Consider the following 25,250-nt stretch of genomic DNA (forward strand, 5'->3'; position numbering starts at 1 on the left):
ACTCTTGCCTCCTTTATCAAAGATAAGGTGACCATATGTGCATGGGTTTAACTCTGGGTTTTCTATCCTGTTCCATTGATCTATATTTCTGTTTTTGTGCCAGTGCCATATTGTCTTGATTACTGTAGCTTTGTAGTATAGTCTGAAGTCAGGGAGTCTGATTCCTCCAGCTCTGTTTTTTCTCTTAAGACTGCTTTGGCTATTCAGGGTCTTTTGTGTCTCCATACAAATTTTAAGATTTTTTTGTTCTAGTTCTGTAAAAAATGCCACTGGTAATTTGATAGGGATTGCACTGAATCTGTAGATTGCCTTGGGTAGTATAGTCATTTTCACAATATTGATTCTTCTAATCCAAGAACATGGTATATCTCTCCAACTGTTGGTATCATCTTTAATTTCTTTCATCAGTGTCTTATAGTTTTCTGCATACAGGTCTTTTGTCTCCCTAGGTAGGTTTATTCCTAGGTGTTTTATTCTTTTTGCTGCAATGGTAAATGGGAGTGTTTCCTTAATTTCTCTTTCAGATTTTTCATCATTAGTGTATAGGCATGCAAGAGATTTCTGTGCATCAATTTTGTAGCCTGCAACTTTTCCAAATTTGTTGATTAGCTCTAGTAGTTTTCTGGTAGCATCTTTAGGATTCTCTATGTATAGTATCATGTCATCTGCAAACAGTGACAGTTTTACTTCTTCTTTTCCAATTTATATTTCTTTTTCTTCTCTGATTGCCATGGCTAGGACTTCCAAAACTATGTTGAATAATAATGGTGAGAGTGGATATCCTTGTCTTGTTCCTGATGTTAGTGGAAATGCTTTCAGTTTTTCACCATTGAGAATGATGTTTGCTGTGGGTTTGTCGTATATGGCCTGTATTATGTTGAAGTAGGTTCCCTCTATGCCCACTTTTGGGAGAGCTTTTCAATGGGTGTTGAATTTTGTCAAAAGATTTTTCTGCATCTATTGAGATCATCATATGGTTTTTATTCTTCAATTTGTTTGTATGGTGTATCACATTGATTGATTTGCATATACTGAAGAATCCTTGCATCTCTGGGATAAATCCCACTTGATCATGGTGTATGATCCTTTTAATGTGTTGTTGGATTGTGTTTGCTCGTATTTTGTTGAGGATTTTTGCATCTATATTCACCAGTGATATTGGTCTGTAATTTTCTTTTTTTGTAGTATCTTTGTCTGGTTTTGGTATCAGGGTGATGGTGGCCTCATAGAATGAGTTTGGGAGTTTTCCTTCCTCTGCAGTTTTTTGGAAGAGTTTGAGAAGGATGGGTGTTAGCTCTTCTCTAAATGTTTGATAGAATTCACCTGTGAGGCCAACTGGTCCTGGACTTTTGTTTGTTGGAAGATTTTTAATCAGTTTAATGAAAGTTTCAATTTCATTACTTGGTGATTGGTCTGGTCATATCTTTTGTTTCTTCCTGGTTCAGTCTTGGAAGGTTATACCTTTCTAAGAATTTGTCCATTTCTTCCAGGTTGTCCATTTTATTGGCATAGAGTTGCTTGTAGTAGTCTCTTAGGATGCTTTGTATTTCTGCCATCTCTGTTTTAACTTCTCCTTCATTTCTAATTTTATTGATTTGAGCCCTCTCCCTCTTTTTCTTGATGAGTCTGGCTAATGGTTTATCTATTTTGTTTATCTTCTCAAAGGACCAGGTTTTAGTTTTATTGATCTTTGCTATTGTTTTCTTTGTTTTTATGTCATTTACTTCTGCTCTGATCTTTATGATTTCTTTCCTTCTGATAAGTTTGGGTTCTGTTTGTTCTTTCTCTCGTTCCTCTAGGTGTAAGGTTAGATTGTTTATTTGAGATTTTTCTTGTTTCTTGCGGAAGGCTTGTATTGCTATAAACTTCCCTCTTAGAACTGCTTTTTATGCATCCCATAGGTTTTGGATTGTTGTGTTTTCATTGTCATTTGTCTCTAGGTATTTTTTGATTTCCTCTTTGATTTCTTCAGTGATCTCTTGGTTCTTTAGTAACGTATTGTTTAGCCTCCCTGTGTTTGTGTTTTTTACGTTTTTTTCCTTGTAATTGATTTCTAATCTCATAGTGTTGTGGTCAGAAAAGATGCTTGATATGATTTCAGTTTCCTTAAATTTACTGCGGCTTGATTTGTGACCCAAGATGTGATCTATCCTGGAGAATATTCCATGTGCACTTGGGAAGAAAGTGTAATCTGCTGTTTTTGGATGGAATGTCCTATGAATATCACTTAAATCTATATGGTCTCTTGTGTCATTTAAAGCTTGTGTTTCCTTGTTAATTTTCTGTTTGGATGATCTCTCCATTGGTGTAAGTGAGGTGTTAAAGTCCCCCACTATTATTGTGTTACTGTTGGTTTCCTCTTTTAGAGCTGTTAGCAATTGCCTTATGTATTGAGGTGTCCTATGCTGGGTGCATATATATTTATAATTGTTATATCTTCTTGGATTGATCCCTTGGTCATTATATAGTGTCCTTCCTTGTCTCTTGTAACATTCTTTTTTTTTTTTTTTTTTTGTGGTATGCGGGCCTCTCACTGTTGTGGAGCACAGGCTCTGGACACGCAGGATCAGCGGCCATGGCTCACGGGCCCAGAGGCTCCACGGCATGTGGGATCTTCCCAGACCGGAGCACGAACCCGTGTCTCCTGCATTGGCAGGCGGACTCTCAACCACTGCGCCACCACGGAAGCCCCCAACGTTCTTTATTTTAAAGTCTGTTTTATCTGATATGAGTATTGCTACTGCAGCTTTCATTTCGCCATTGAATCGGAGTGAGATCCTTGCTGGGTAGAGTAATCTTGGTTGTAGGTTCTTCCCTTTCATCACTTTAAGTATATCATGCCACTCCCTCTGGCTTGTAGAGTTTCTGCTGAGGAGAAATTAGCTGTTAACCTTATGGGAGTTCCCTTGTATGTTATTTGTCGTTTTTCCCTTGCTGCTTTTAATAATTTTTCTTTGTCTTTAATTTTTGCCAATTTGATTACTATGTGTCTCGGCGTGTTTCTCCTTGGGTTTATCCTGTATGGGACTTGCTGCGCTTCCTGGACTTGGGTGGCTATTTCCTTTCCCATGTTAGGGACGTTTTCGACTATAATCTCTTCAGATATTTTCTTGGGTCCTTTCTCTCTCTCTTCTCCTTCTGGGACCCCTATAATGCGAATGTTGTTGCATTTAATGTTGTCCTAGAGGTCTCTTAGGCTGTCTTCATTTCTTTTCATTCTGTTTTCTTTATTCTGTTCCACAGCAGTGAATTCCACCATTCTGTCTTCCAGTTCACTTATCCGTTCTTCTGCCTCAGTTATTCTGCTATTGATTCCTTCTAGTGTATTTTTCATTTCAGTATTGTATTGTTCATCTGTATTTGTTTGTTCTTTAATTCTTCTAGATCTTTGTTAAACATTTCTTGCATCTTTTCGACCTTTGCCTCCATTCTTTTTCCGAGGTCCTGGATCATCTTCACTATCATTATTCTGAATTCTTTTTCTGGAAGCTTGCCTATCTCCATTTCATTTAGTTGTTTTTCTGGGGTTTTATCTTCTTCCTTCATCTGGTACATAGCCCTCTGCCTTTTCATCTTGTCTATCTTTCTGTGAAGGTGTCAAGGTTTGAACTTTAAACATTCATCTCATTTTAGTGTAAAGTGTTTTGTTTACCAAGAAGTTAAGTAGACTTCCTTATTACCTGCAAAGCAAGTTAATTTAGAAGGGAAGTATCAAAGCATATGAGTCCTTGTTAAATAATAGTTTCCATTGCTGGTCTTTTCTGTACCTTCCACAATACCTTGTATAGTACTTTCCACATAATTGGTATTCATTAATATTTGTTTTGCAGCTGAGTTGGAATGTCATGTGCATTTAGAGTTAGAAGGAATCTTAGATTACTTAATCTAACCTCTAGTTTGAATCTGGACAGCAACTGACAGATGATCCTGTTTGGAAGCTCTCAGAGAGTTCTCAGTTATTTTGACTACTTTTATCGAAGTTCTATTCTTTGAGGGCATTACAGACTAGTCCTTTTTTTACATGATGTCTTTTAAGTATTTGGGTAGTACCTGATATTTTGACATTTACTACATGATACGTTCTGTGCTAAACATTTCTTCAAACTCAAAGAATGAAAATTTTTGTTAAGCATTATGAATTGCATTTGGTAGCCTTCAAATCTACCATACCACAGTCTATCTACAGTTAGTCAAATCCAACAGCAATTCATTTTTTTTTTTTGGTACGTGGGCCTCTCACTGTTGTGACCTCTCCCGTTGTGGAGCACAGGCTGTGGATGCGCAGGCCCAGCGGCCACGGCCCACGGGCCCAGCCGCTCCGCGGCACGTGGGACCCTCCCGGAGGACCGGGGCACAAACCCGCATCCCCTGCATCGGCAGGCGGACTCTCAACCATTGTGCCACCAGGGAAGCCCCAATCTTTATTTTAGTAGAACTTTTATTTTGCGATTATCTCATTCTAATCAATTATTTTATCCTTCATCATTTACTAAAAATTATAGAACATCATCTAGTTCTGTATTTCAGATAGGAGACTTGTATCTTACTAAAAACTGATTAAAATAGTAATGAAATACATTACTAGATCCTTTTAAGGGATATTTCATATTATCCATCATTTTATTTTTAATAAGAGCCTATAATCATTGTAAACTATGTGATTAGTCTCTTTATTTTTTCCCACATCAAGTGTAGAGTCTGTAAAACAGTGACTTTCATTCTGGATATTTTGAAACTGCCACTGCTTTGATTTAGTTTGGGTTAAAATATTTAACATATCTTGAAATTTTAATTTATATTACTGTAAAGTCTGAGATTTTCAGTTTACTTGTTTTTAAAAATGCTCTTAATTTCTTTTTCTGCTGTTTCCTCATTCTTGGAGTCTTTCTTATTTATTTATTTATTTTTGGAGTTCTTATTTTATCTATGTAATTGGTACTTTTATAGAAGGTATAGGATTTGGAAAACTCTCCTTTGTTTTCTCTAACACTATTCTTTTTGTAGTTTTCTTCCTATTTCTTTAAATATCTTCCCTTTCACTTCCTTCTCTGCCAGTCATTATTTAAATGTTTGCTTTCGCCAGGATTCTCTCCCCAATTACATCCTATTTTTCTTTGACGACCTTAGCTACTCAAACTAGTTGCTTTTGCTATCATTTATATGCTTTTGGTTCTTAAATTTATATTTCTAGTCTAGATCACTTGCCTACTACAGGATGTCCCACTTTCAGGTTTGTAACCTCAAGTTTAACCTGTGCAAAAGAAAATTTATTCTCTTTTTGATACTTCCTCCTACCCCCAAATTTGTCTTCCTCTGTTCCTTATTGGACACCACCATCCAACCACTTGTCCAAACTACCCTGTCTGTTCCTTTTGACTCCTCCCTCTTTGTACCTTCTAAGTTCAGTTGGTCTCCAAGTCGGCTTCCTACAAGTTTGTCTAGCCATTTCTCTCATATTGCAGAACTTTATGTTTGTTTGCAAATTAAAACTACACTCTTGTTCTTAACATGTGGCTCTCTCCACCTAGAATGATAGTCCTCCCCTCTTTGCTGAATTCCTACTTCTTCTTCAAGACTTAGTTTAGTTATTACTTCTTGCAGGAAGGTTAGGGCTGCACTACTGTTCTCCTATAGCAGTCTCTTCTGTCATAGCTGTTGTCACATAGAGTTATAATTCTCTTTGTATGTGGTTATCTTCTCTTATCAGACTATGAGCTCCTGAAGGCCAGGGACTGCGACCTGTATTTGTCTTCCCTGCATTTAAATTTATTTATTTATTTATTTTTGGCTGTGTTGGGTCTTCGTTTCTGTGCAAGGGCTTTCTCTAGTTGCGGCAAGCAGGGGCCACTCTTCATCGCGGTGCGTGGGCCTCTCACTATCGCGGCCTCTCTTGGGAGCACAGGCTCCAGACGCGCAGGCTCAGTAGTTGTGGCTCACGGGCCTAGCTGCTCCATGGCATGTGGGATCTTCCCAGACCAGGGCTCGAACCTGTGTCCACTGCATTGGCAGGCAGATTCTCAACCACTGCGCCACCAGGGAAGCCCTGTCTTCCCTGCATTTAGCCTAGTGCCTGGGGCATGGCAGGTCTCATGAAAACCTTGCTAAAAGAATTAATGTGATTGTGTATGTGTTTTTTCCAATTAGATATATCTGTTGATTTTAAGACTGTAGCAGTTGCACCCTTGTTCCCCTCTGAATTTGGAACCAATTGAGAGAAATATAAATATCAGACTGATAAAAGTCAAAATATGAGCTTTATTACTAGTAAAGCTGGGTCAGAAAATATGGTTTGACTTTTGTCTATCATCAGGCTTCCCACTTACTTTCCAGCCAAATCTAGACTTTCCAGCGATGTGTCTAAGGGACATTCCAGGTTGGCAGAGCAAATGCACTTACCAGCCTTCTGCAAGGAGGACACTCGAGTTAGACTTCTGGGTAACCCCTAGTGGCCACGTAGAGACAGCCTTCCAGGACCAAATATACTGATCACGTAGAGGCAGAAAGAGTGACTTGTAGAATGCAGATTTGAAAGAGAAACCTTTGAGAGTGCACTGTTCATTTATTCAACAAACACATATGCGCTCTCTCTATGTGCTGGGCATTGCATAAGTGCTAAGGATACATATCCGGAGCTTATGTTTCAAGGCACGCTCAGTTCCTTTGTCCAGACTCACCAGTAAAATAAGTCACCCTTCCTCCTTATAATAGAAATTTTCCCTAGGAAAGGTAGGTTGGGAGAATAGAAAATTTTTCCAAACTGTATAGCTCATTCTTTAGCTATTGCATGTAAAATAAATTCCAAGGACTGATAATTTTAAGGATAAAGTGGCATGAAATACAGAGAAGCATACCAGAGAAGCCTTTTAGGAAAAGGGGAAATTTCAAAGCTGTGGTCATATTTTAGAAAATCATGTGTGACGTCTGACCATGCTAATTTGTTTTCCTTTGCTCCAGTACTTGATTTAGGATTTTAAAGGCCATTTAGTGCCTCGCCCTGATTTACCTCCAGCATGGGTCTGCCAAGTATTCACGTAACGTAAGTTGCTTAGAAAATCTAGTCCACAGGGAGGTATGGTGGTGGCATCTCACAGTGATGGGGAAGTTCTAGAGACCTCAGCCACGAATACCAGTGCACTGTTGGCAGTGAAGTTGTATCAGGTCAGTATCTTCTGTGACGTTGTTTCCAAATGCCCTAGCATTTATCATCTCTGTCATTCATTTGGTCTCATAAATGGTGCTTTATATGATTCATTTATTATAATGTATTAGATGAACTTAAGATGCCGCCGGTATTATAATTTTTTATCCATTGTGTAAATTAGGTAGTAAGTACAATGTCCTGCGTACCTCAAGTACACAATAAGAAAAAATCATATATGTAGTTCTTTAAATCATTATGCAAGGGGAGTGGTTCTTGAGAACTTGAATGGTCATAGTAGGAAGCGGGGGTTATTTCTAGAAATAGGAATTCTGGTATCCCATCTCTAGAGACTGACTCAGAAGGTCCTGGCTGGGACCAGGGAGTATTCAGTTAAAAACATATATTCCAGTAGACTCTTTTTCAGATGCCTCATAGAACCCTAAGGAAAGCATTGTACAATGGAAACACAGTTTACTTAGGTAGGATTTCTTATGAGGTAACCTTTTATCAAAAGAGAGTAATAAACACATTCACATCATAAAAGCAGAAGAGTTGAGAGTGTTGTTTTAGTTAGGGAAGTTGAGGGTGTTCTAACTGTTCCCTAGAGATAACGTTTGTGTTAAGAGTGTGGTAGAAAAATCAGCATAATTTGATATATATAATTCTACCTGGAGATTGAGGGTGAATTTGGTTACTTGCCATTATGGTTTTGTTTGCATCTGCCTTTTCTTTTTAGTAAAGGAATACTCATCTTGTTTTCTGTAGTATTGATTTCTTACAATTTTGTTAGTATTTTTTGTTGTTGTTGCTTGATATTAAAAAAAAAATTTTAACATCCTTATTGGAGTATAATTGTTTTACAATGGTGTGTTAGTTTCCTCTGTATAACAAAGTGAATCAGCTATACATATACACATATCCCCATATCCCCTCCCTCTTCCATCTCCCTCCCACCCTCCCTATCCCACCCCTCTAGGTGGTCACAAAACACCGAGTGATCTCCCTGTGCTATGCGGCTGCTTCCCACTAGCTCTCTATTTTTCATTTGGTAGTGTGTATATGTCCATGCCACTCTCTCACTTCATCCCAGCTTACCCTTCCCCATCCCTGTGTCCTCAAGTCCATTTTGTACGTCTGCATCTTTATTCCTGTCCTGCCCCGAGGAAGAGAAAAACAGATACCGTATGCTAACACATATATGGAATCTAAAAAATAATGAAAAACAAAAAACAGTTTTGTTATATTTTGAAGGTCTTCATGTTAGGAACCAGTTTTGTGACTTATTCACACATCCCATCACAGTCCCTAGTTTCGTACCTTGACTGTAGTAGGCATTTGATAGAACATTAATTACAGATGTGCAGGGAATTTACCAGTTAATAACAAAAATTATTACATCATTTGATATATTATGACTGTAGTTATTATATACCAGAAAAATTAAAGCCAGGTAAACTCTTAAGTTATTATTTTTTTAACCAATGTTCTATGTTTCTTTTTTTTTTTTTCTTACCTTTTTCTTTATCTTCCTTGGCTGGATTGTTGTTGCTTTTCCTCATTTTGTAGCTATAACTGAAAACTTGTCTACTTTGTTTGATGCCTTTAGACATGTCCCAATACTCCGTCTAAGAGAATAAGGATAATCCTAGGTCCTAGGTTGCCTGTGACTGCCAAGATTTATATCACTGGTCCTGGCATAATTATTAATAGCATCCTCAAGTCACTCTAGAGATGCTAAATTACTAAGCATCCCTGGGCCTCACAACCATCTGAATCAGTGATTTGCAAATGGAGTTCTTGCCTTTACTTATCCATAGAGGTCCTTCTGAGGCTCTGTAAGTTTGTCTTTGCTGTGTTAATGTTAGTGGCTCTTTCTGTATTTTGATTTCTAATGTGAGGATTCCTAGACCCTGAAGTTTTGTTGTCCTCTAACAAGTAGCACTAAGAGCATCTTTATTTTTATTGAGAATTTTTGTGTTTTTTAAATGTGGAATTTTTAACTTATTTTAATCTTATTTTTGAACTATACAATAGAAGGTTTTGGCTGTCTCAAGAAAATTTTGCCCTTTCAAAATGGATTCTAAATGGGTGACAGAGAATTCTTGGGCCATTAGCTTATGTCTAGGCATTGATATAAGAAAAACAATGTTCAAGAACACATAAAAAAACAATATTCCATGGTGTTCCATGAACATTTGTTCATGTTAAGGGTTCTTTACAAGAAGTTCTAACTAAAGGGAAAGTTGTAAGTTCAGTTTCTTTTGTTCTTTTCCATAGTAAAGGAGTTTAGATATACACTGATCTCAGTTTTTGTTTATCTTTGAAGAACACATTTCCTTCTTAATGTAGGATACTCCTGTACTCTTTGGCTAGCTTTGTCATATTACATATTTACCAAGATTTGCTCTGAGAAGTGGAAAGTAAGTTTTTGTACAAAGCTCCAAAGATTGGTTTGTTGAAATATACTACAGAGATGGAAACTGTCGGAGCCCTCAGTTACTTTGCCAACTGTTTCCCTAGCTGGGTGTTAAATCTCCTTTTGAAGATAAAGGGTTTTTTGTCAGCTAGAGTTTTTGGTAGACTGTGTTCTAAATAGGACTCTTAAAACGCATTTGTGCTTTAGTACTTTACCTTCTCAGTTACGCTATAAATTTTACATGCTCTGATTTGCCTTATGCCCTTCTTCCTCTATCTTAATCATAATCCTGAAATTTGTCTTTGACCATTACATAATTCTCTCTTCCCCCCAAACATATTAATTGTGCAAAATAATTATCAATATAATAGTACCATGGTGTGGATTCAAGAGGAAAGTTGTTGTTCACATGCTTTTTTAAACAATTACATCTGGAGAAAATGTGATTCCTTTTGTAATTCTTAACAGTTCTACTGACATTATCATAGATGACCTTTAGTCAGTATTTTATCTATTAAACAAAAAAGGGAATCACATACTATTTCAGTTTTCAGTTCTGCCTCATCTAATTTCTTACCTCCGGAGATGGGGACACCGGAGCGCTGTGTACTCCCTTCCAAGACCACCCCTGAGTGCACTTGAAGAAGGTCTGTGGCACGCAGCATCTGGTCATATGGTCTTAGAAGTAGGGATGAACCATACATTATGTCCTAATGGTGGTGGGGACAGAGGTGTGAGTACTTTGTTTTTCCTGTTTTCCTGTTGCAGCTCTGGTTTCTGTGTCATCCAGTGGATCCTTTCTTATTTGTTTTGCAAACTAAGCCAACATCAGATGAAATGAATAGAGAATTGTATTTCCTTATTTTAATGTTTGTGGTATTTTTTTTTTCATATGAGGATTCCAAAAGGTTTTCAAATGCAATCTTGCAGGATTAGATTTTCTAAAAGCAATGATTATTCTGTATTTTATTGCTCTTGTCCTTGTGTAACTCTACTGAGTAATAGTTATTTTTTTTCAGTTAAGTATGATAGTATACTGTAAAGTCTATGTATAAATCTGTAAATTGACTGTAAGTAGGACAATGCCTAATATATTTTTTTCCTTTAAAATTGTGATAGTGGGGGAAAAATGTGTTGAGTACAGACTGATCACTAGTTGACGCAGCAAAATGCTGTTTCTTCCCTACAGAGAGTATCTCAGAGTAGTTTTTTGTTTTGTTTTGTTTTTCGTTTTTTTTGTTGTTGTTGTTACGCGGGGCTCTCACTGTTGTGGCCTCTCCTGTTGCGGGGCACAGGCTCCGGACGCGCAGGCTCAGCGGCCATGGCTCACGGGCCCAGCCGCTCCGCGGCATGTGGGATCTTCCCGGGCCTGGGCACGAACCCGTGTCCCCTGCATCGGCAGGCGGACTCTCAACCACTGCGCCACCAGGGAAGCCCTCAGAGTAGTTTTGTGAAGTGTGCAGAGTTTTGTCCATGTTATGCCTTTTGTAGAGGCAAGTATTGCAATGCAGTGGAAAGACCATCTTTTAAAAAAGAATCGGAACTTTAATTCCATTTACTGCCTTTGTTGTCCTCTTTTCCATGAAGTTTATGTGCCTGGGAATAAAGAACAAGTAGTGAAATTGAGAATGAAAGGAGAGAACGTATAGAATTACATGCGGAAAGAATCATGTAATAAAATACTCCTCTAATGGATTAGAATCCTTTCAAAAGGAACACTTTCCTAAAGATAAGACTATTTTGTTCCCATTTTACTTTGACCCCTATCTAATTAGTCACCAAACTCTTTTGATGCTTCCTTTGTGCCGCCTTCTATGTTCCTTCCTTTCTAAGCTCTGGGTCATTAGAAAACGCCTTTTGGGTTTTCCATGCAGCGTCCTCCACAGTGAAACTTGCACTGTTCCATCTGCCTGTCATTGTCCTCCACTGTCTTCAGTGTATCCTTATAGTTCAGTCTACTTGTTCTTCAGGGGGAGCCCTCAGCTCAAATCCTATGTCCTTCACAAAACCTCCCTTCATTTGACCTGGGAGTGCTTTCTCTCTTCTCTCAACTTCTGTGGCCCTATGGCCATGTGGTCCATTTGACATTAGCTGTCCCTTGTCCTCCAGTGTTGTCCAAATCTTGTTTTAAATTTCAATTTTTAAACCTTTGTCTTTTCAAGTAGATAGTTACCTTTTTGATCCTCTGTGGCTCTTAACACAGTACCTTGTGCATGTGTTGAAGTGCAGGAATAACACCCGTATTACAGGCTTTATATATGGTGTCTATATGTGTGTGTATGGTATATGTATAAGTGTTCAGTACTTGGGAGGGATATGTGTGAGTGGGACTGTAATATTACTAAATCTTTTAATTGTATGAAGTGAATGTCTTGTTCTGACACTAACTGAATGAATAACTTGACTTTTAATTTTAACCTTGAAGAGAATATATGTGATGCAGACTCTTTTTTTTTTTTTTTTGTGGTACATGGGCCTCTCACTATTGTGGCCTCTCCATTGCGGAGCACAGGCTCTGGACGCACAGGCTCAGCAGCCATGGCTCACGGGCCCAGCCGCTCCGCGGCATGTGGGATCTTCCCGGAACGGGGCATGAACCCGTGTCCCCTGCATTGGCAGGCGGACCCTCAACCACTGCGCCACTAGGGAAGCCCTGATGCAGACTCTTTTAAAGGGCTTTGGATACCACAGAGCTCGAGGTCTTGAAGTAGTGAATTTTTTAAATCTTCTAATAGAAAAACACGCTGTCTCTTTTCACCTTGATTACTGATAGCTTCCACTAGGCCTAAAAATAAAGCATGAATTGTTTAGAGTGATTCATTTGACACTGTCAGCTGTTCGCTGGAGAAATTACATTGTTCTGGCATTTATTTAGTATTTTGTGGTGGACAGTGTACTTTATCATTTTGATTTTTATAGCACATATCAACAGATATTAAATTCATTTTGTTTACCAGTGAACTTTGGGTCCAAATTCATTTAGTGAAGGAACATTTTTTGTGAATGTCTGCTATATTCCAGACATGCACAACAATGAACAAACCATATGGGCTTTATGTTGGAGTGACTCATTTTCAGGGGGGGAAGACAGACGTGTGTATAAATAAGTACAATAATTTGTTATAGATACAATGATAGAAATATCATAAAGACCAAAATCCAGTAATCATAGCCATTCCCATTGGAAAGTATGACACTTAGTAAGCCCTAAATATGCCAGAGAATTCCTAATGCCTTACATGTTAGAATTAACAGATAATATAATTGTTTTGTAGAAGTTATAGATACTGTTAATTTCTCCTTTAATAGATCATGAGACAAACCTAATTCAAAATCATACAGTTGGTTCCCATCATAAGATCTAAACATTCTTCAACTTCATTATTTTTGTTTTAGAGGATAGCTTTTTCCCAAGTACCCAGTGCCATGATGGTGTTTAATAATAGACATTAATAGTGTAATTATTAATAATTTAATACTGGAGATATTACTATTTCCAGTTAGATTTAAATTATCATTGGTAATATAGTTAGTTGAAAGCATAAGTAACTTATTTTAAAAGGGGTCTTAATTAATTATCCAAACCCCCAGACTTACAAAGCTGCATAGGAAAGCAAATGTCATCACAAACTAGGAGTCCTCACCGGTGGACCAACCACTTAGATTATTGGCCCCATTAAGCAGAATTCTCCCAGCATCCCTGTATGCCCGTGTACCCGATCCATGGCTTCTGTCAGCTCAGCCATGAGGTTTTCTGTGCAGCTACTCAAGTCCTTCTGTGAATGCCTGTTGGATCAGGACGGGTTGGAAATTATTTCTGACACCTCACCATGAAAGAAGGAGGACGATAGAGGTCGATACATTTCACTCCTGCCTGACGCAAGGACTAGGAGATGCTGGTGAATCCACATGGTGTCTTGGGTGTCTTTAAAGAAGAAATGGTTAATTTAGGAGAGCAGAATTTACCAAAAAAAAAAAAATTTCCAAAAGGTTTATATATATATATATATATATATATATATATATAATGTTTTTAAAGTGACTTCTATATTCCAGGCAATTTTTTATATTGATTTAGTACTCCTAACCCTGAGAGATGGGTAGGATTTTTCTGTTTCCTCACTAAGGCTCAGAGAGCATTATTGAACAGGTTGCCCCATGAGCCTGTGTGCACACCACTGTAATATGCAGCTTGGCACTTTTTTTTGGGTCATAATTTTTCTTTCCAGCTGTGCCCCAATTCCATTTTCCCATAGTTCACTTACCTACTTGAGACTTCCTGTTTCTCCTCCTGCTATATCATACGTAGGGTTCTAAATTCCATATGCTGCAGGAGAAGAATGGTGAATTACCTTGTCCTTTATGTGTTAGAATTAAATTTAAAGGAAGAATTCATATTGCTTAGACCTGCCAGTTGCTTGAGGATTTCTTGTGATATGCTTAGCCCCTTTTTCCTTTGGACAAGATGAGGTTGGGAAGCAGTTGAAAACTGAGGAGTTTGTTGGAAGGGATCAGAAGCTAGGATGAGGAGGAATTAAAGGAATGCTTTAAGAAAACCATATAAGTTTATTTGCTTATTCAAACTATATGAAAATCTATATTTAGTAAACTAGCAATACAATACTTTAATAGTATCTTGTTTAAGCTGTTTGGCCTTGTCAGCAGAATTTGATAGGGATATTATCAAGTTCTCCATAGCTTTATATTTGATGTCAACACGTTAGCTAAGTTACAGCGTATTAGAACCTTCTGCTAATTAATTACAAGTAAAGTGAACTAGGCGCTTCCTGCACAGTAGGTAAAAGGATCTAAGCAGGAAGATCAGCTAGAAAATTGTCTCCTACAACATGAAGGACTATGTTCAGGTACCTGCAGCTGAACTCGAAAAGCCTTATGAACTGACTTCAGCAAGGGAGTCACCCACATTTCTGTGCCTCAGTAGGTCCAATGATTTTATTTTACTTGTTCTTGTGGTGTTTATAAGTACAGAATTGTCTTATTTAAAATAGAGTTCTTTCTTTTGTGATTACTGTTACCACTCACTTTCACCTTGTATTACCTTCAGTATGTTATCATTTTATAGAAACCTGAGTAAATTGAAGCTTTCAAATCTAGTTTCATCTGTCTTCTCTATAGTAGGTAAGTTTTCATGCATAGTAAGTGGTCAAGAAGTTGTTTTTGTTTTGTTTCGTTTTGAACCTCCTGGAGAAGCTCACTGTGATTGTTTATTTCCCTCCATGGCAGTGCATTCCTCATCTGTTAGCCAGACTCATTCCTGCAGTCATGTTCACGGGTAGTGGTTTGTGGAGAGCTAAAATGTTTAAAGTAATGTAGAAATTGTCTGGTGCTTGAATTCAGAGTGGCAGTTACCCTTTAAAGTCATCAGATCTGCTTGGAATCTCAGCTCCTCTCCTTACCGGCTGTATGATATGGGACAAATGGGCCTCCCTTAGCCTCTGTTTCCTCGTTTATCACACAAAGCTGAAAATAGCACCTCAGAGAGCTGCCGTAGGAATAGATGAATGATGCTGTGAAGTACTTAGTGTAGTGCTGCACACATCACGTTCAGAAAACAGCAGTTACCCCACTGGTTCTCCTCTTGTTATTGAAGGCTTGTTGTGAACCACATGTAAAATTTGTTGGATTTTTAGATGATTAATTCTCAGCAAAGGTTGTCACGTTGTTGGCAATACTATCTCAAGGGCCCTCAAGCACCTCTGCTTACCCCGATTATAAGTACTTACAGCGTTACTAGTAATAACTACCATTTTGTTGAATGCTTACTGTGTATTACACCCTTAATAAGAACTTTACATATAGTTTTATTTCATTTTCCCAATAAATATGAAGAAGGCGTTGTTACACCCATTTAACTGATAAGGAAATGTAGGTAAAATAAGAGAAGGTAACGTGCCTTCCTAGGTGGACAGTGAGAGACCTTGGGTTCACCACGGTCTGTGTGACCCCAGAGCCCCTGCCCTTTAACCCCATGCTACCTATGTCTTTTTACTCATCTGTCTCTTCCAGTACACCTAAGCTTCCTGAAAGTGGGAACTGGATATTATGTGTATTTCAAGTCCCCATTTTTTGGAAGCCTCTTTAAACTAAAAGCAGTGTATAATATCAGAAAGTATCAATGTGAGACATAATACCTTATTAAGAATTCTTTCTTACCTATTGAAAATTACATAATTTACTATTCTGACAGGGAACTTGAAGCTTTGGGACTTGTTTTTCAGTTCCATTCTCTCTCTGCCATAATAGCAATTTGAATTTACTATATTTGGCCTTGTGTTAGTGATAGCAAAGTATTCATCCTAATCTTCTTATCAGGTTATAAGCTTCTTTCATCATTGCAGTTCCTAGCTCAGTGCCCTATATAAGTTAATCACTTGATACATATTTGATTTTAATTTATTTCAGTGTATTAATATTCATCTGAAGTATTTTTATATATTAGGTATAGTTGACACAGAGATATGACTTTTGCTTACTTGGCTTTTACCCTTGTTTTTCTTTCTAGTAATCTAGCCTGTGTTTTGCTTTTGGGCTTTAAAAAGAGTTCAGGTATTTTGGTGTTAGTCTGAAAAAAATTCCCTAGTGGACTCTTTGGAATTTTTTCTTCTATTAAAGTAGAAAACATCCTGAACAATGTATATCATTTTACATTATCAGCATGTAGTGCCTATGTATATATTGCTGAATTATTCACTATTTTTTTTTAATAACAAGTTTATGAACTTCTCAAGGGCAGGGATCTTGTCTCTTATACTTTCTTGTATCTGTGGCATCTAGCCACTGATGGTGGCTAGGGACATAGCAAGTGCAGATGAAATATTTGGATGTTGATTGATTTGACCACTAATATCTCTGGGTTTGTGGAAAGAGCATGAGGTTTCAGAGTTAGACATTGGATTCTCACCCAGCCATTGCTGTTGAGTAAGTTACTTGGTCAGTTCTGCTACAGTTTCCACTCTTGTAAAGTAGTAGTGATAATAATACCTAACAAATTTGCTGGAAATGTTAAATAATGTATGCACACTGCTTTGTGATAACTAAAGATGCTGTACATGTCTTAATTCTGTCTTGTTTTTATCAATATAATGGCTCCATTCTATGACAAATCTGGACTCAGTCTTATATGTTTTGGCCTGTTGGGCACTTAACTTGACGTGGTATATGACTGCATGCATGAGTCATGTATACTTCATGAGCAGAGTGAGGTCTGGAGAAGTTGTCTGTTGAATAACATTACTCAGTAAGATAATGGAAGTCTGCTTAAGTCTGCGTTCTCTTACCTTCTAGCTTAAGTGTTCTCTCATACCATATTTTGGTTTCTAAATACATACAAGTGCACACTTACACACAGACACACATACCCCAGTTTCATAAATCATGGGAAGAATTTTATAATGGCTCAAGACCAACATTCCCATCAAGTTATTAGTTTGTAGGACAAGAAAATGGATCCCTCCTACTTACATAGTTCTTTCCAGAGAGTTGATGTGCCTTACCCAAGGTCATGTAGCCATTTAAGTGAAACAATTGGAATGAACCCAGGTCTTCTAATCCAAATCCTTGACCCTTTCCAAGATGCCAACAACTGAAAATGTATAGAGCAGCCTTTGAGCATTTTTTGAAATTCCTGGACTTTCCCTTGATGTTGATTCTCCCTCACTCTTGTGGTTCCTTTGTGTGATGCATCATATAGATACAGGTGTTAACTGTTTTCACCAGCTACACTAGGAGCGAACTGCCATTTTAAGACCATTGTAGCTGGAGCTGAGTGGATTGGGCTGGGCAGGAAAAGTGGGGGTGAGGGAGGTGGAGGTAGGGGTAGGGGCTGCAGAGAGTAGTAGGAAATGAGACCAGAAGGGAGGCAAGGTGGGGTACCAGTTGTGTACATGCTTTATAGGATGAATTGGGCAGGTTTTATGTGAATGTGCATGCATGTGTATACACACACACATGCCCCAAAACAGTTTGAACAGTTTGGTTTGAAACTTTGGAGTAATTAATTAGCATGTTCATTTTGACCTGGTGTCTTTGGGGAGGGGAGGAGAAATTTAACTTTCTCACTTCTTAAGTAATAATTGAATTTGCATGCCTTTTTCTATTTCTGGCTGCTTGAACTTTCCCCCTTTATTTTAAATAACCCATAAATATCAGAAACTTGAATTTCTAGGTCAGTTTACAATACGATTAATCTCTGCACTTTGTGATTTTATTCTTTTTGAACAGGAGTGTGTTGCTGCTGTTCAGCTTTGCGTCCTCGCTACAAACGCCTGGTGGACAACATATTCCCTGAAGATCCAAAAGTAATTTGATCTACATCTACTGATCCTTCTCTTTGCTGACCCATCCTTCCCCCCGCTGACCTCCCTAAAGGTTTCCCTAATTTCATTTCTCTACTTTTACTCCCAAATCTCATCATGTACACTACTATTTTTATACTACTCTGTTTTTTTTAACCTTTAAATGATCCATGCTTGCTTGTCTGACTTTCAGATTCTTTTCTTAGATTAAAGCATAAATTCAGAACGATGGACGGATGATGTTCTTTAGTCTGTATAGTTCCTAAATTCAAGTAATACTCACTTACCAAAAATTTATGAACTAGTGTCAGATCATTTGTATGAAATGCCAAAAGAACACAACTGTGAATACAGACTTGGTCTTCTGCTCTCGCCAAGCTCCTAGACAAGTAAATTGGCAATTACAATATTGTGTGAAAGAATATGTTGTGAAAGAGAAATAAGTACAGGGTACTGCTGGAGTAGGTAGGAATGGTATCTAATCTGGGCTTGGGAGAAGAAAGGCCTGAAGGAAATGAAATCTAGGCTAAGATCCAAAGAATAAATAGGGTTGGCCACACAATTTTCAGAAGAGAATTGAGAAGTAAAGGGAGAATATTCCAGGCAGAGTTTGTTCTCTTTTTACTTAAGTGCTTTTTAATTTTTTATAAAAGTTACTTTATTGTGGAAGACGACTGGTTTCAAAGCAGTTGTCTTTGATTGATTTTGTTTGACACTGTCTTAAGTTTTCCAAGACTCCTTTAGTCTAGTGTTAAATGGATAGGGACAAAAAAGTGTTACATGGGTTTGACTTCCAGAAGTTGCTTTATTTTAAAATGTAGCCAACCCTAGAAACCTTTTGGTTATCTTGATATTAATTTATGAGATACACCTCATTTTTAATCAAATCTGATTTAAATATTCAGCAATTTGTAGGAGGCCTATCAATTAAATATTTTGGCTGCGAGATATCCTGGATAATTTATGGCATATAAATAACTCTAAGATATGGTACCTGCCTTTAAGAAGCTTTCCATCCATTTGACTGATATAAAGCAAAAGCATACTAAATATTAAATCACAATGCATAAATCAGTAAGAAAAATGTTAAGTAAAACAGGTGGTAAAGTTTCTGCCTTTATATCAGGGAGGTATCACATGGGTTGGCAATCTCTGTGAAGCATTCTCAGAAGAAATGTAATTTGCTGAACTCTGAAGGATGTACACCATCTGGAGAAGCAGAGATTAGTCTCTTTGTTGCCGGCAAGAGAAAAATCATGGTAAAGTAAGAGATACATTTGCGAACAAGAGCCTTCAAATGAAGGTGCCTATAGCCTAATTGAAGTGTAATGAGTGATAATTGTACACAATTCCTGATTGGAAGTTTCAGAAGTGTCATTTAATAGACTGAATATCCGGATCATTTCCTTAAGGAATCTGGAACATACGATTACTGAAGATAAGGTGGAGTGCAGATTAGGGAGGAATGTGAATGACAGACAAGGCACCTGCTTTATCCCCTGTAACTTACAGGCAGTGAGGGAGCTTTGAACACTTTTGATCATGGGAGTGGTGGCAGGTAAATTAGAGAATGGTTACAGAAAGAATCTTTATTTTTGCCAAGTATTTAGATAAGATTTACTTAAATAGCAATCTGTAAAATAAGGTTTAAGGAAAAGGAAAGATTTACATGAACCTTGCATACATATGGCAACCATAAACCCAATTGACTACATTTCTTATTTTTAATTTATTAAACGAACAAATCTTGTGGTATATCCAAAACACGTCCAACAGTAGATACCCAGAGTGCAGAGGTCTACATGTCATAGTCTCTGCCTTCAAAGAGTGCTCTAATGAGGGGAACAAATAACCAAACCTTTTCTTGTAATGACTAAAATATATTCTATTCCTTACATACTATATGCAGTTAATTGAGCTATTTTTCTGTAAAGGAAGGTGTTAGAATAATCCATTGCTTGTGAAAGCATATTTAAATGCTTTTCCTAAATGGGGCATTTATTTAACTTTTGAAAATTCTACATATCCAGAATGGTGATTAGCTCTTAAGAGGCTATATCCAGGAAGGTTCAGCATAAATATGGATTAATTACCAATCCAAAAAGGGGAAATGTGAAGCAGGCAACACTTAGGAATACAAAAAATAAGCATGAAAATATAAATATAACCTATTTCACTTGTTTTTTTAATTTTTATTTTTAGGATGGCCTCGTTAAAGCTGATATGGAGAAATTGACATTTTATGCTGTATCTGCTCCAGAGAAACTGGATCGAATTGGTTCTTACCTGGCAGAAAGGTTGAGCAGGGATGTTGTCAGACATCGTTCTGGGTAAGGAAACTAATTGCTGCTAATATAGTATCTTTGGAAAATTCTTCCTAGGCTAAATCATCCTATAAATTATTTTGCCATCTAGTCAGGGAAAGATAACATATGGAGAATAAAACATTGTAATATCATATAAGGAAATGCGTAATACCGAATAGATGCTGTAGCTTTTATTACTTTCCTGGTGGTCAGGTTTAAGAATAAACTCATGTTACTTAACAGAGTTGTTTAAGTATCCATTAATTTTTAAGACTTCCCTAATGGAAATAGTAGAAATTGATTCCCTTAGTCTGTCAGCACAGTACTGTAATTTAAAAATCAGTCTCAAAATTGAAAACTATCAGAAATTCTGTTAACGAACTGATTTTTATCACAGCTCCAGTTTTACCTATCAGAGGAGCAATAAAAGAGAGCTATGTTAGGCTTAAGGTTCAGAATATGTAAGCATGCTGATTTGACCTGTGCTAGCTGTACATCTACCTATAAATAAAAGTCTACCATCTTAATCCATTCTCTGTGCTTGAACAGCAGTAACTTTGCAATTTGGTTTATAAATACTTTTCCATATTGTCATTTTATGATACTAGTTTCTCAGAGTATTTCTTTCTCTAAAGTGCTATACTGGCTTTCTCTACTTCTGCATTGTTACCATTTAGAGCATTTGATACAAATGTGAGTCTTGATACAAGTAGTTTTTATAGTTGACTGTTCAAGCAAAGTTATCTGAAGTCTGAATTCTAATTTTTAGTACAAGCTTTAAAATCTGATGAATTATATGGTAAAATGTATGATACCTTTCCTTATAATATTGCTGATACTGTTTTATATACTCATATTTACAAATACAAATAGATTGTGTTAGAAATTTAGGCACATTTCTTATAATAACTTTTGGGTTGGATGCAAAGAAATGTGGTTAAAAGCCTGGAAAATGGAGAATATTTGTGTTTACAAAAAAATTCACATGAAGGTAATGTTAAAGAAGCTCTGGGAGAGTTTTTGGTGAGCAGGAGAAGATGGGATAGTACAGTATAGTTTCTGTATACTTCCACATGAGGATTATTTTATAATCTCAAGATCATTTGTGTTGTGTGAAGATTAGGATCTCACTTAGAAGCTGCTAAATTTGCCTTTCTGTGCTCTGTGCATTTAAGTAAACTTATTTTAATTATCCCTATGAAAGTGATTAGGAGAATTAAGAGAGCTAGAGATGTGTTGACATTATTTTTCTCTTATATTTAGGTATGTTTTAATTGCTATGGAGGCATTGGACCAACTTCTTATGGCCTGCCATTCTCAAAGCATCAAGCCATTTGTAGAAAGCTTTCTTCATATGGTAGCAAAGCTGCTGGAATCAGGGGAACCAAAGCTCCAAGTTCTTGGAACAAATTCTGTGAGTAAAACTATTCTCTAATTTTAAGTTTAATTAGCATAACTTGGATTGACTCTTTTTAGAGTGTCTATCTGGTAGAAGCGGATGCTCTGGTCAGGGCATTTGGACAACCAGTACAGTGGTAGATGATTAGAACATTTTGTCTCTAGTTTTTATTGTCGCTGCTTTTGAAATCTGGGATGTTAACCAATCATAAGGAACAACAGAAACTCAGTTGGCCATAAATGAAAGGCTTTTCTTTTCCCCCAGGCCTTCTTACACTACTTCTGAACTATTTCTGCTAACAGCATTCATTTTCTTTTATCCGGAACCATAGTTTGTTAAACATGTGTGGGGTTGGGGAAGGCATATCTAATAAAGAAAATAAAATACAGTGATGACCTTTCTCTTCTTGTCTTTAGTTTCATTGTATAACCTTCAGTCTTTCAGTTCCAACTTCATCTCTGAGGAAGCTTTCAGGCATTCAACCAATCTATATGTTCCCATCCAGATTTTTATCAACAAATAACAGAGTCATATACTACCTGCTATTGTTTATAGATAACTGTTTTGTGGTTAGGAAGTGTAGGGGGTGACTGACAGCATGGATTCTAGGGTTCGACTGCCTTTCTTTGAATTATGCCTGTGACACTTTCTAGCTGTGTATCTTGGGCAAGTTATTTAACCTCTCCTTGCCTTAGTTTTTCATCTGTGAAATGAAGATAATAATAGTACCGATCTTGGTACTCCTGTTGTGTGATATGAGTTAATACAAATAAAGTTCTTAGAGCAGTGTTTGGCACTGTTAGTTATTGTTGGTAGTAATATAATGTTTTTCTTTTTTTGAAGCAAGAGTATGTAAATAAAATCCTCATTAAAAAGCCCTTAATATGATTTTGTCCATTTGTTTCAGAGGGAAAATATTGGCTATTTCCAAGTGCAGTTAGGTGGTGTGACAGGCTCCATTTCTGGCAACATAGCTGCTTATGCTTCTCCTATTTCCTCTACATTTAGGTGAGGAAAGTTTAGGGGAAATTTTTAAAAAAATTTTATTCAAGTATAGTTGAATTACAATGTTGTGTTAATTTCTGCTGTACAGCAAAGGACTGAGTTATAGATACATATATATATATGTTCTTTTTCATATTCTTTTCCATTACGGTTTATCACAGGATATTGAATATAGTTCCCTGTGCTATACAGTAGGACCTTCTTGTTTATCCATCCTATATATTAGGGGAAGTGTTTTAATGGTTGTGGGGGAAGGAGTTTCAGTGTAAATCTCCAGACGTTTCTTTACTTCAAGCCAGCAATGCCATTAGAATTCCTTTAATGACTCATTTGGGAAAAAGACAAAATTCTCCAGTTGCCTACTTTGACTTGAATGAATTGTATTAAATGAAATGCTGTATTATCTTGGCCAACATTATTTATATAGTATTCCCTGGAAGTCTGATTTTAATTTCTTAGTGGTGCTAAGTTGTCAAACGTGACTGGTACTGATTTAGTCCCTTTGTATTTATTAGTGGTCTTTGTACATTTTATTTTAATTTGTTGACATTTGCTACTTTGTGTTGATGCTGACTCAGTATAACAGTACAGGATTTATTCAGGTTCTCCTTTGTTTTAGAAATTGTGCTAGGTACTTTGTGTTTTTACCCTTTTTTAAAATTGTGAGCTATTTCAAATATAGAAAAGTATAGAGAATAATATAGCATACCCGCATAAACACAGATTTAGGCAAGAAAATTGTTAAGTAGTTAATATATCAATAAATGATAATACATAATTATTGTTATAAATAATAATACATAATAGCAATAAATGTTAACACTCTGCAACATTGGTTCATGTTTTTTAAAAGAAATAAATATAGTATATGTTAGATACTTCATATACATTATGTCATTTAATTCTCACAAAAAACCTTCAAGCTTAGAAGTATTATTCCCATTTTACATATGAGGAATTGAAGCTAAATAACATGTCCAAAGACAGTGAAATAATAGTGTTATATAACAGGGATTCAGTGCTAGGCCTTTCCTACTCCAAAGCTTGTGTTATATAAGTACACTGTCATTTTTGTGGATTAAAATCTAGGAAAAGCAGAGGTTACTTTCCTTTTTTTCTTCCTCTTGTATTCAATTGATCCATCTCACTTTTCTGAAGCCTATTGCTAATCTTTTTTTTTTTTTTTTTTTTCGGTACATGGGTCTCTCACTGTTGTGGCCTCTCCCGTTGCGGAGCACAGGCTCCGGACGCGCAGGCTCAGCGGCCATGGCTCACGGGCCCAGCCGCTCCGCGGCATGTGGGATCTTCCCGGACCAGGGCACGAACCCGTGTCCCCTGCATCGGCAGGCGGACTCTCAACCACTGCGCCACCAGGGAAGCCCCTATTGCTAATCTTTACCTTTTCTTTAACTATTGTTGACAGTTGTCCATAGGGCCCAGTCATTTAAACCATTCACTACACTAAAGCAGTGATTGTCAACCAGGGACAGTTCTCCCCCCTCACTAACCCTCACTGGACATTTGGCAGTGTCTGGAGACGTTTTTAATTTTTCACACCGGGGTTGGGGGAGTGCTAATGCCTTCTAGGATGCTGGGCGTGCTGCTAAACATGCTATACGTAATGCACAGGACAGTCCCCACGACAAAGTTTATTGGGTCGAAAATTTAATAGTGCTTACTGTGAGAAACTACATCTAAGATCACAATGCTGCTGCCTTTTGTTGTACCTTTTAAAGCATATCTAGCTCTTCACTTAATTTTTTTTTTATTGGAGCATAATTGCTCTACAATGTTGTGTTAGTTTCTGCTGTACGACGAAGTGAATCAGCTATATGTATACATATATCCCCTCCCTCTTGGACCTCCCTCCCACTCCCACACCTATCTGGGTCATCACAGAGCACCGAGCTGAGAGGGGGAGAAAGTAGCAAGGCCTTGTGCTAACTTTTGTTTGGTTCTCATTTGAACTTCTCAACAGCCCTGTAAGTTAAATGTTCCATTTCACGGGTCACGTATTTTGTTAGTAAATCCAGGATCCAAATCCAGAGCCCTCTAACAGAATCCATTCCTAATCTCTGCACCATACTGTCTCATTTTTTCCCACTCCTACGTATGATAAGAAGTCTATAATGATAATACCTTTCTTTTTATTGATTTTTCTTAGCACAGGGTATATAGGTTTAGAATTTGTTAGAGAGCTCCCAGAGTTACAGGAATTAGAAGAGCTTTTCCATAAAATTGGGAAGGAAGGTAATATTTTATGCACTTCCCTGGAACATAGCCGCACGTGTTTTATCCTGTTCTTTATGCCAAAGGGTGATAGGAGACGCTTCTGTAAATGATCACTCAGATTGTACTTGAGTATTTGTGACTTTCAATAAGTGAAAAGAGAATAAAGTTTCTCCTAAAAAAATTTCTAGAACAATTTAACATTTTAGTGGCCAAATTTTAAAATTTCTGATTAATTTTTTTCTAATTTAATATGTGATTTTTGGTAGCAAGTTTGGAAAATGCAAGAAAATATGAAAGAGTAAACAAGTTAAAGATACCTGTAATTTCAGTATCCAGAAGTAGTCCTTTACTATTTTAATTTCTTTTTAAAATATATTTTAGAAAATGGGGAACATATTGTATATACACTTGTATGTGTTTTTATCATTCACATTTT

The 25,250-nt window shown here is 37.1% G+C and overlaps 1 protein-coding gene across 8 annotated transcripts in view; it reads left to right on the forward strand.

The window, feature by feature from the left end:
- EFR3A (EFR3 homolog A) overlaps positions 1 to 25,250 on the forward strand; it is a 183,929-nt gene that overhangs the window by 16,411 nt on the left and 142,268 nt on the right. For 7 of the 8 annotated variants that reach the window (XR_004480932.2, XR_004480929.2, XR_007472515.1 and 4 more), the window contains exons 2-4: positions 17,799 to 17,875; positions 20,075 to 20,202; positions 21,442 to 21,592. Coding sequence is in view for 3 of the 8 variants with exons in the window: in XM_004265315.3 (XP_004265363.1) it covers positions 17,799 to 17,875; positions 20,075 to 20,202; positions 21,442 to 21,592 (356 nt within the window). In the remaining 5 variants the exon portion in view is untranslated. Of the gene's footprint in view, positions 1 to 17,798; positions 17,876 to 17,926; positions 17,946 to 20,074; positions 20,203 to 21,441; positions 21,593 to 25,250 lie in introns of those variants that run through there. The other variant, XM_033419773.2, reaches the window with a different exon arrangement.

The sequence above is a fragment of the Orcinus orca genome, chromosome 17 (genome assembly GCF_937001465.1).
Source record: "Orcinus orca chromosome 17, mOrcOrc1.1, whole genome shotgun sequence".
In the NCBI taxonomy this organism is placed as follows: domain Eukaryota; kingdom Metazoa; phylum Chordata; class Mammalia; order Artiodactyla; family Delphinidae; genus Orcinus; species Orcinus orca.